Genomic DNA, 12,455 nt, shown 5'->3' on the forward strand with positions numbered 1-12,455 from the left:
TTAAAAGTTTAAAATTAGAACTAAAGATTTTATTATGGTGCTATTACAATAAACTCAAAATTAACGTGTGTGAAGTAATCTACGGGTGGACAGCTATCAACGAAGTAGAAGTTGATAATGACAGGGAGAGTGTTTTAGATGTTAAATTTTGAACTGGGTGCAGTGTGACAGCGACGTGAGTGTTATACACCTGATGATGGCCGTCTGAGGCCGAAACATGTAGTGTAGGGAGCAAGATCAAAGACACAAGAATATATTGTTTGCACTTGAGACGGAGGTTATATCATTTATCCTAACCCGATTAGTTAACGCAATGTGTATAGAACAATCACATGATCGCTATCTTGCTAATCCGCGCACATAAATCAGAAATTTCAGCTTACTGCCGTTACATTTACTGATCTGGTCTGCAGCAGTTATTAAGAATATGCATTCATACTTTGAAGTAAGGATGCTTACAGGAACTGCATTAATGCGATTCGATGCGATTAATGGAGGGGGAACTGTCATAATGTGACGACAGGCTGACCACTCACCTCCAACTAGTGCCGAGGCCAAGAAAATGAGGGTCTATACCGGTCTCGTTTGTGGCAACCAAAACAACCAAGAAACAAATGCCACAAGAAGTAAATATAAAGATATGGGAACAGCATTTCACCAAGATACTTAGCCAAAATACACCCACCAGCAGCCCCCGAACAGACGACGTCAGGGCATGTCAACCAATCTCACATGCAGAAGTATTAAAAGCTATAAAAAGAACACAAAACAAGAAAGCCGCAGGACCAGATGGAATATATTATGAACATATAAAAGAAGCAAAGGACATTATATCAAAACCACTAACGGGACTATACAACAGATGCCTCGAAACTGGATCCATACCACAAATTTGGAGAAAATCCCTGATGAAAGTACTGTACAAGGGAAAAGGAGACCCAGAAGACCCGAACAACTACCGAGGGGTAGCGTTAGAAAACACAATGTTCAAGATACTGACCAAAATCCTAACTGACCGTTTAACAACAACAGTAGACTCACTTATCCCGGAAAATCAATTTGGGTTTCGGCCACAAAGATCAACGATACAAGCCATCACAGCACTACTAGAAGCAATTGAAGAAGCATTAAGACACCCACGAGGAAAATACCATGTAGTTTTCATAGATTATAGCAAGGCATTCGACCTACTCGACAGGAGTATAATCACAACAAAACTGAAGGAAATAGTAGGAGAAGAGAACACAACAACAAGACTAATAGGAGACATCCTCAAAAACAATAAAATCATAATAAAAGACACGGTGTCAGAATCCGAAGAAATAACCCAAACAAATGGCGTACTGCAAGGGGACCCCCTCAGCCCATTACTATTCAATATTACAACAGCAGACTTGGCCAAAACAATGGAAAAACACACAGGGGTACAATTAATTATGTACGCCGATGATATGACAATTGGAGGAAAAAATATTGAGGAGCTACAGGAAGCCTCCACTACACTGGAGAACTGGGCAAGACAAAACAAACTTCAAATAAATAAAAACAAAACCCAACTAATGACTTTCAGAAAAGGAGGAAGAAAAGGAAAAAATGATGAAATAAAATTTAATGGAGAACACATAAAATCAGTAAAACAATATAAATACCTCGGCTTAACACTGCAGTCTACATCTACAACATTCACAGCACACATAACAGAAAAATGCACAGCAGCCATCAAAGCTATATACACCATCCGAAACCTGCAACTATTATCGCTAGAAACAGCAATGAAAATATTCCATGCAAAAATTTGTCCCATACTACTATATGGCATAGAGATAACCTGGGAAAAACTATCCAAACAAAACCTGCGGAAAATGGAACAAGTGAAGGCAAGATACCTTAAACTAGCGCTAGGGCTTCCTAAGAACACACAATCCAGACTAACATACGAACTCTGCAAGGAAAATTTCCTAATAGAAGAACTCAGATATCAACTGCCAAGCACAAAAAACTCAGAGGAAGTTATCAAAGAAAGAAAACAAAAAAGAGAGGAAATATGGGAAGAGTTCTACAGCACTGATGCAATGACTGACAGAACCTGGACAGGACCCAACAGAAAATTACGACACACAATTACTAGGTTGGCAACACACGGATTCCACCACAAGATATGCAAGAACGAACGTTTCCACGAAGCAAATGACGCGTGTGTGTGTAAACACTGTGATAAAAAGTGCAGTAGATACCACATTACCATATGCAAAAACTTAACCACATCAATAACCGAATACAGTCGCGAATAGAAAACAATTACTCTATGCACATTGTGCGCATTCCCGTATTATATACCGGTCTATACGGTCTATACATTCACAACACCATATGCCTGCATGACTTCATGGCCATTCATGGCGTAGTATATATGGAAATGTTGTCCCTGTGCTTAACTAATTAAGCACTACGCCATGAAGGCATATATATATACAACAAAAAAGAAAACCAAAAGCACCATAAAAATTTCGAAAATAATAACTAATTACGGTTTCATCGGGGCATTTGTCAACGAACGAACATTTTAACGAACTGATACCATGTGATATACATTCAACATAAAAATTTTCGTATTTATCGCATTACTTTATGACTTTTTTGCACCATACCACGACAAACATAACAGAATGCCAACCCCTAAAAATTAAATTATATAAATACTGATCAGATATAAAATCCAAATATAGAAAATAAATTAATGTTTGAATTTCATAAGATGTTATTTCATGATGCGTGAAAGTGTTAGAAATGTAAGAAAACAGTTATTTTTCCATAACTGACTATTATAATTACTATCATGTTGGCGCTCCCGCTCCCCAGAATAAAGCTGGTAGGAATAAGCTGTTCCAATGTTGTCAAAGTCTGTTTAAATTCTACAATAAGCCTTGGGTGAGTGATCAGTGTTCTATCCCATCTGTACAATATATGTTCTGAAATTCTGGTACTAATAATTTCTGTGAATTCTTTCATGAATAACACAAAATGGCGTTTTAAAGTTGATCTAATGATTGTCTCCATCGTGCAGAACGAAACAAGTTAGAACGAAATTTTGTATGATAGATATTTGCATATACTGCATCAAATTACATTCAGATATTTGTAGTGTAATGATGTAGACCTAACAGGCTCATATTAATAAAGCGTTAATTAAAAATTATTTCTTATGCCATGGGCCATTATACAGACTCCCATGAAAACATAATCTGTTAATGAATGCTTCGTTTCCAGCGACAGTAGGTGTCTGATATGGAATCAGAGGAGGACAGAGCAGATGGTGTTCACTTTGCAGGCGACAGTTTGCTTATAACAAACAGGAACTGGAATAATCTACCAGATTCCATTCTTCTTCACATATTTCAGTACCTTTCTGCAAGGGAGTTACTTAATGTTGGACTCACTTGCAGATCCTGGTTCCGTGTTAGTTATGATGAGTTTTTATGGAAAGATCTATTTTCCTTAAATTTCAAAATTGATCCTTCTGTGAAGATTGTACCAGGTAGGTAATATTTAAGTTCTCTCATATGTTTAATGGAAGTTTCACAATTTTTACATCAGGTTTTTTAAGCTTGCTTCTTGTAAAGGAGTCTGCCATTAAAACTTTCGATTGACCTACTTTATATTGTCTTTTTCATATAAAAAATAAAGTTTACTGGTACTGGTGGTTATGACATTTTCCATTTAATATAAATTTATTTTACTGACATGTGTTGTCTCAAGTGCATAATATGAACTAAATATTATTGCAGGTCAGACTGGACAAAATATCAATATATAATTAATGACTTAATAGAACTCACATTTAATTATTCCTTTTGTACATAAAATTTTTCAGTAGGATAGTTCTGACCTGTGGAAAATAGTCTGTCCATTCCTGACCCAAAGAGGCTCATTCAGTAACTATGTTAAAACTCTGAAAACTGAATTATGTTACAGCTATACACTGTAAGATGAAATGCATGTTATACAGCCTCTTATTGTATTTTTACTCCTAAGGCAAGACTTCGTGGTTGGCTGAATACAAGCGGCTCTCTTACCACACACCCGTTGTCCAAACCGAAGTAATGAAAGAGCACTCGCATCAGGTTCTTCATGTCAGCTTTGCCCACAATGGAAAAATGTTTGCAACATGCTCAAAAGATGGATATGTTTTGGTAACCTTAAAGCTTGTGAGATGATTGTATTGATACTTCATTAAGAAAAAGAACATGTATAGAGCAACTAATTGTCTTTTCCATATTAACATGTTCAAGGTGTGGGATTCCAGCTATCCTGCTAGTATCAAGTATTATCATGACATGAAGACTTTCAGCTGGAAATACACTCAATTTTCACAGTTCAACCAATCTGACACCTTGCTGTTGGTATCTGGGGTTCACTTTGGGACACCTCACAGCACATCAGGAGAAATAGCAGTCTTCAGTCTACAAGGTAATTGAAGTGTCCCCAAGCACCTCTCAATATGATTAGATACTTACAGTATTGAATATTATGATCTTCTGGGATGTGAGATGATGTCCTATGGTAGATACCAGAGTTTTGGAGAGACCTGCTGCTTCTGTCTTCAAGGTATGACTGACTTATCTACTAAACATAGTCCCACACCCGAAAAGGCCGTAGTTTATTTTATTACTGAAAACAGATTTCTCATACTATAAGTCAAATCAGTACTTGTTACAGCCAAGTTGAGGAATTGTCTACTTTGGTCGACTGTAAAACACTTGTATTAAATTTATGAGTTGACATAAACAGGCATGGGTCATTTATGTATGTAGCAAAAATTGTAATAACTGACAGTGCCTCCTATTGTCTTCAGCTGGCTTCAACTTGCAATGCAGAGTTATGAACAAGCCATATGACATCTTTGGAACCTGGTACAGTGATCACCATCTACTTTCCGGTGATCTGCACTGGCTCGCACATCTTGTCAGTACTTCTATACTGTGGCTTAATAAAGCGTCACAAGAATCTGAATCGGAGCTTGTACCCATCATGGATCAGCTATACAAGTTCTACAATTCTAACGCCAGTTCCATTCGCGCTGTTATGGTAGCGAACTGTCTGGCTCCATCACCACTTGAATCAGAAGCTGTTTCTTCAGAAGCTGGTGCCCAGCCAGGCAAAGGACCAGATAACTCTGAAAGAGGAAATCCTCCATCCCACAGAGAGATAAACAGCCCATCGACATCAGGTTATGTCCTACCAACTTCTTCAAGAGAACATGAGGACGAAGAGGCACCAGAAGTATTATATCCAGTCTCTTCTAGACTTCAGTATGCACATTTTGTAGTATAATACCCACCCCTCATTTAGTGGAGCTAATTTGTAACTAAAAGATACAATTTTAAATAAACATATACTCTTTAAGAGACATACCTCAGTATTAACAATTCACATTAAGCAATGCGATCTTCTCTGTGTGAAAATGGACTGTTTTGTCTCCACCAACAGGGATATCTGTGATATGCGACACACACAGTATGCTCTCACAGTCTGGGCTTCAGGAGCATACACACTAAGTTGATTCTCACATGACTGATTGCCCGAGAAGATGTCACTGCATTCATTTACTGTGACAGCTTCATGTTATACAGATTTGCATTAATCCTCTCCAACATCATGAACGACTGAGGCTGAAATGCACGTATAAAGCATACATAATTCACAGTATTTGCACACAAGGCTAAGAGGCATATTTGACATGCAGTGAATATTACAGATCTTGCCAAATGGTGCAGAATTTCAAACAGTTAAACCAAAAAATGTTTCCAAAATGAAACTTTTTAAGTATAAAATATACTTATCAAAGAGCATGCTAAATGAGGGATATCTATATTAATGAAGATCATTGTTCTCTTATATTTTTATCTTTTACCTAGATACCTTTTAAGACCATTATTTTGCAGGAGTACAGATTCAGAAGTGCTAGAAAAATTCACTTATAGAATAATTGTTAACACTGTCCAGTGTGGTTCAATTTGTAGATATTTGTTGCAGTTACATGTTTCAGTCAGCTAACCATCTTGAAAAGGCATAAGATCAACATGTTCAGAAACTATTATAAAGTTTGTAATACATACTTAATATTGTGACATGTTGCGCAACCGAGGACCCCTGCCTCCCCAGCGGCACGTGGCGGTAACGTAGCGCTCGCGTAATAGGCAAGTCGTCACCCTGCCACTCTCCCCGTGGTGACGTCACGAGCGGAGCCGAAGTTAGCCGAGTCCCCACAACCTGGTTGCTAGGCAACGTGAGTCAACAGCGGTGACGTCACCAAGGGGTAACAGCTTTGCTAGGCTATACGCCACGTCACAGTAGTGACGTGGCGGGCGACCCTAGCAACAGCAAACGGAATAAAAGCCGGCTGAGCAGCAAGCGAGAGTCAGTGTGTTATCAACGAGTTCTCAGTTTGCAAGTTACGAGCTACAGACGCGTGTGCGAGGATCAGTGATAGTTCGTGATAACCAGTTATATTTGGAGTGTGTAATTCAGCGAGACTTGTATAGCTCCCGCGCTATTAATACGTGAAGACTCTGGAAGATAGTGTTAAGAGATTTTGTTGTAGGGTTTGTAAAGTGTGGAAACCCGTAACATTGTGATAATTAATTGTAGCCGATATTTGTAGATTGTTCAATAAACCAATTAACGATCTCTACGGCGTATTCAGTAACGAAACACATTACAATATATACATATACTTAAATATCTACAAATTGAATCACACTGGATTGTGTTAACTGTTATTCTATAATTTAGTTCACTAGTGTGATGGACCAGAATAAACAGAGTTAAGGTCTCTCTCTCTCATGGCGCTACAGCCCAAATCAGGCCTTGGCCTTCTCCTTGAAACACTTTGTTTCACTTCAGTTTAGAGTTAAGATCACTTATCTTTATTAAAGATCCAGTGTGCTGGGAGATCTACTTGTAGAGGATTATATGGAAAATAAACATGCAGGAAGGAGGATAATATTACAACAAATTTATGGAAAAGTCGGGTTTCATGAGTGATGTGACATAACTATAGATGGTTGATGACAGCCTTCTCTTACCTGTGGTTCCAAGGAGTTTAATGTGTATGTTGTGTAACTGAATTTTCAGACGTCTAATATTGAGACAACCACTACCACAGCCAACTACTTTTTGAATTTATTTTCGAAACACTTCTTTTGACTCCCTGCTTATATATTAGCAGTGCCACTGCTTTTGATAAATTTGCATCACAATACTGGAGAAATCTGAACACCTAAAAGTCTCTTACTGGCCCAATGACAAATCCACTGTAATATTTTATACATGCATACAGCAGTGTTCTAAAAAGATGGTTGCTGGTATGCTCACACTTGATCTTATCATCAAGGTCGAAACATACAATGCAGATGCATGACTTTTGACAAGTTTACTTGTATGTATACTAGCTGAAAGAAAGGGTTACATGTACTCATGTGTAACTGTTTGAAAAGGGGGCAGATATCATGATCCTGTGGGCCTTCACGGCCTGTTACAGGGTTAGCTTTACTTTACTTACGCACACTTATAGATAATTGCTGCCCCTAAATTTCAGTAACCATAATTTCCAAATAACTACTAAGCAATGGATTTTATTTTTACAGTTTTACATTCTGAATAATATGTAGGATGCGTCTACAAGTGAACTTCAAATAATTCTGTGTAAGTTATGTTTCAAGGAACATTACTTCATTATTAATAAGAAATAATTTTCAGGTGCAGTACGCTTGAGGGATCATTCTTAAAAAGGCGTTGCTTAGGTGATGGAATGGATTATGCATGTCCAATCCAATACAATGCTGAGTATCGCCAAGTGGAAACACAAGGGAAGGGAAAAAGTAATGCACGCAGCCTTTCTGACAGCAGTGACAGTGAAGGTAACCCAGGCATAACAGACAGTTAAGAAATCTGATGATAGGTTTGATTCCTGGCATGAATGGCAGTTATGTTATTTTTTACTACAACAACCCAAGTGGCATTACCGCAGCCATCTGGATCTCATTTTTGCTCAAAGGATAAGGTGCTTTCTGATTTATTGTGTGCATAAGATACCATAACTTGTTTACTGTTTAGATTCTGGTGAGAGCGATGAAACTGATGAATCAAGTTCTGGTATATCAGATGCATCGATGGGGACTGAAGAATGTGCTAGTGAGACTGACGATCTGTCTGATCATGCTGAAAAGTACCTTATATTCACCACAGGCTCAAAGACATACACACCACATCAGATAGGTTTTAAACGTATCAAACCCGTGTCTTTCCCTCGTAAGCTTGATCCAGGGCCATCCCTTCGTGAACGCTTGGCTGAGAGAGAGAGGGAGAAACAAAATTCAGGACTCCCACGTCCAGAGCCCAACTGGTTGGTATATGAAGAAGTTGCTGACAAGTTTGACAAAGTTGACCACCTTATTGATCTTCATGGTCATATTATAGGCATGGGACTTTCTCCCGATCATAGGTATGTTGACTTTCCTTAATAGCTAAGTATAAAGGAAATAAAAGGATTTTCTTCTATTATGTACAGAAATTTCATGCAGAACTGTGGTTGCACTGCTGTAATATTTTCCTGTTCTTTTAACAAAACAGGTACCTGTATGTAAATAGTCGTCCATGGCCAAGAGGATATGTGATAAAAAATCCACTTGACCCACCCCCCATTGCACAGGAGATAGATATCCATGTTATTGACCTGGTTACGCTCAAAGAAGTTGGAACAATGCTACGTGCACACAAGGCATACACTCCAAACAATGAATGCTTCTTCATCTTCTTAGACGTGTGTAATGAATATGTTGCAAGGTTAGTTCTACACAATGATTAATTTCAAATTTGCATCACACACCTAGAAAAAAATAATTTAAACCACTGGATATGACCAGAGAATCTATAAACCCAGCCACAAAGTTTTTAAAAATGAATTTTTGCTTTGTTCCTTAGCGGAGCAGAAGACAAGCATGGATATCTGTGGGATCGTCACTATGGAGTATGTCTTGTCAAATTCCCACATATTGATGTTGTAAACTCAGTGGCCTTCAACCCCTGTGATCCCGAGATGCTTGTCACCACTTCTGATGACTATACAGTGAAGGTATGGAGATCCAGAAGCAAAGTCAAAGAACTGGGACTAGAAGATCGTAACTTTCCTAGAGGACTGGAAGTGAGACGGAAAACAAGATGCAGACTTAGATCAGATATCCCTCAGAGTAACCCTACTACAAGCTCAGCACTGAATACAGTTTAAAAATTGATACATAATTCTATGTTAATTGTCTTGGAAACATCAGTGTTCAAACCAAACTTTGCTTGTTCATTTAAGTATAGTTCTCTTTATTTATTTTCCACAAGTAACTTCAGTTAGTCCCAAACTTTATAATGTTTTAAAGCACTGCAATATGAAATTAAAGTGTATGGCCTTGCATAACCTGTAATGGTTTCTGTTTCGTATTCTTTGGCATTTTAAGCAAAAGCTAATAGAAAGGAAACCAAAAGTTGCCAGTTGTGTTCAAAATTACCGTCATTCCTCCTACAGAGGTGTTGCTATTATGAAGTTTTGATGTTGAATTAGGTGCAAAATAGTATATTAACCAGGGAAAAAATTCAACGTCTCACAGAAGTCTTGTAAAACAATATGAGCTCATTAGAATAACATTTCAATTATGGAATTATGATGTGGTGTACACATTTAACAATTAAGAGAACTAAATGTACATTTCCATTAGCCATGACATTTCATGGTAATTGCTGAAATAGTTTTATGTCCCTTAAGATATTTAATTGATAGATCTGAAAAATTTTATGTTTGTCAATATGTCACAACAAAACAGGAAAAGATTGTGAAATTGTGATTTTTGTTAGAGAGTGAAAAATGTTGTACTGGGTTGCATAATTTTCATACAACAGCCCAATATACAGAATCAGCAAGACTTTTTAAATGTAAAATTAGTATTTAGTAATCAATATATCAATTCATATAGTGATGTTCAAAACATACAAGATTGTTCCAGTGCATTCTATTTCATAACTGTAAGATCTGAATAATATTGTTGGATATTTATGAATTTACTGTATCTTGGGTTTAAAAGTAACATTTAATGGTGGTGATATCTCTAAAACTATTTCTCTGAATGCAGCCTAATTAGAGTGCTACCTAGTGACAGAACATAAATATGTAAGCCAGGCAATCTCCTTCCACATCCTTGAGTCTAATCAAGTATTTCTATGCAGTAACATTCTTTTTGTTTTCAATGTTAATATAAAAATTCTGACAGATATCCAAGAAATTAGCATACTTGGGGGTTTTTCTCATGTTAAAATAACTTCCATTAATTGGTGATATTTGCTGCTTTCCATTTACTCTCTACATTAACACAACAGAATAAATTATATGGAAAAATGCAGTTTTATTTCTGTTGTTACTGTTCTTATGTTGTAACAAGATGTATCCAACACTTCTGTATTTTCCATTAACATTTCAACAAGTTCATTGATTTTCATGAAACTTGGAATGCACCATCAACACTCTGCTACTATGCTTTGTGATTTCTTACTGGCAGGAATATAATATGGAGTGTGTAAAGTGCAGTTCACCACATAATCCCAAACTTTTTGTAATATATATTTAAGGTAATTTTTGTCAGAAACTGAAAATAACATGGCAGCCACATGAATTAATTCCACTGTCACCATACAAAATGAGAGAACAAATCTTTTGAGTTTGTGATTGATCACTCAGCTGTGTAATGGAACAATTACACATCCTCTCTTACTGGAACAAAATCATGAATATCTTCCTCAAAAGTCAATGTATGTTTGACAGACATGATTGGTAATCCAAGCCATACCTACACAGCAGAACAGAAATTGAAAATCTCCATAGGATCAAACATAGGCAGTAAAGTAAAAGTAAAGCTATCCCTGTAACAGGCCGTGAAGGCCCACAGGGTCCCACATTATCTAGACAATCAGCTCAAAGATGGCAGTAAGGTTGTCAACCTTATGCGCCAGCCGTGCTTTACTCCTCAGGAAAATTATTTAATTAATTATTGGTACTCATTTCTGTTAGAGGCTGAGTCAACCCCAGGCCACAGTGTGGCTGGAAGGATTAGGTCGACTGAAAAAAAATCCAATGACTTCATCAGGACTTGGACCCGCGACCTTCCGGTTTGTAGCATGGGCAGTGCAGAGTAATTTTCTGTAACCAAGAAATTCTCTCTCTCCTAACTGAACAACATGAGGAACTAGAAATGTATTTGCATGAGATAAGTGGTAGATTCTAAATGTATCAAAGAACTTTCTCTGATATGTGGCATATCATTTCAGCAGTAACAATTCCACCAAAAATCCAAAAAGTGTATGAAACAGGAAAGTTGAAAACCTGTTAAAATGCCCAACTGTTTGCACTGTTCTAGAGATTGTATCCGTCAGAGATTTTTATGCATCTTGCTAATTATATTGTAAAGATCAGGATTCATATCTGCTTTTGCCAGAATTCTTCTGTCTTCAGTGAAGAACATGCTAATTTGTTAATTTGTTTGATTCTCTCAATATACACAACATTTTAGATATTTAAGCCAAAAAAATTTTGTCCTAAGTGATATCATCACAACTGATACTTTTTGCACTGTCTACGCTTAAGTAAAAGCTTTGCTAAATTATTTCAAGCACACATACTTAAGCTTTCTGTTCTTATTTGCTATAATTTGTAATCATCCTGCAATTTCTCATTTCATTCCAGAGTAGATCTCTTTAATTAAACTAGGAAATAAAGCAAAGTGCAGATATTCTGGAAAGATGAAATCTTATGTATTTAATTATGTATCTCAGTAATTTATAAGGAGTTATGGAGTATAAATGGTGGCAGGCAACTCACTATAATGTAATTTCTCGTGATGCCGCTGCACGTGAAAACTTAAATTTTTCACATTTCCACATACTGGATGACCTCAAACTAATACATTTATTATGTGTCAAACAGAAGACATTTCAAGATCACTACCTTCCTTAGTTACATAAGGACTGCTACTATCCATGGATACTTCAGGACTGCTACTTACATTGGTAAATTGATTAGAATGTTCTATGGAGCCTTGAGGAGCAGTACCTTCCATGGAATCTTCAGAATCAGTACCACTCATGAGGGCTGGTGACCAAGCGAAAAATACAGTGTAATTTAAGTTATACACTCTTTTATAATACAGGACTAAAAGAACACAGTAAATCGTTATGGAAAATGAAATGAATATAAGCAGTCGCTAACACAGTAACTTCATGGACGCCCGTGTGGAGGCGGAATCAAATACCTCCACCGTGACCGTGGCTGTCAGTTGCAATGTGACTTTGACTTGACTAACTTCATGGAGCAGAGTTCTCCTTGGGAAGCTAACAGTTAGTCAACTAGTAAAAAATTCCCC

General features: G+C 37.1%; 2 protein-coding genes across 12 annotated transcripts in view; one reads left to right on the top strand and one right to left on the bottom strand.

Annotated features, from left to right (window-relative positions):
• The window catches only part of LOC111861745 (alpha-aspartyl dipeptidase), an 18,292-nt gene extending 15,646 nt beyond the window's left edge, over positions 1–2,646 (bottom strand). For 3 of the 11 annotated variants that reach the window (XR_002842300.2, XM_023846576.2, XM_023846574.2), the window contains exon 1: positions 537–620. The gene's annotated coding sequence lies outside the window, so the exon portion shown is untranslated. The other 8 variants (XR_004512719.1, XR_002842303.2, XR_004512718.1 and 5 more) reach the window with 8 other exon arrangements.
• Positions 2,647–2,833: 187 nt separating this feature from the next.
• On the top strand, positions 2,834–10,448 carry LOC111861754 (F-box/WD repeat-containing protein 5). Its single transcript, XM_023846585.2, has 9 exons — positions 2,834–2,928; positions 3,268–3,535; positions 4,033–4,190; positions 4,290–4,467; positions 4,853–5,309; positions 7,759–7,919; positions 8,116–8,503; positions 8,632–8,844; positions 8,983–10,448. Exons 2-9 carry the CDS (start codon positions 3,286–3,288, stop codon positions 9,284–9,286), a joined length of 2,109 nt encoding a protein of 702 aa, XP_023702353.1. The 5' UTR covers positions 2,834–2,928; positions 3,268–3,285; the 3' UTR covers positions 9,287–10,448.
• The last annotated feature ends 2,007 nt before the right edge of the window (positions 10,449–12,455 follow it).

Source organism: Cryptotermes secundus, unplaced genomic scaffold (assembly GCF_002891405.2).
Source record: "Cryptotermes secundus unplaced genomic scaffold, Csec_1.0 scaffold345, whole genome shotgun sequence".
Classification (NCBI taxonomy): domain Eukaryota; kingdom Metazoa; phylum Arthropoda; class Insecta; order Blattodea; family Kalotermitidae; genus Cryptotermes; species Cryptotermes secundus.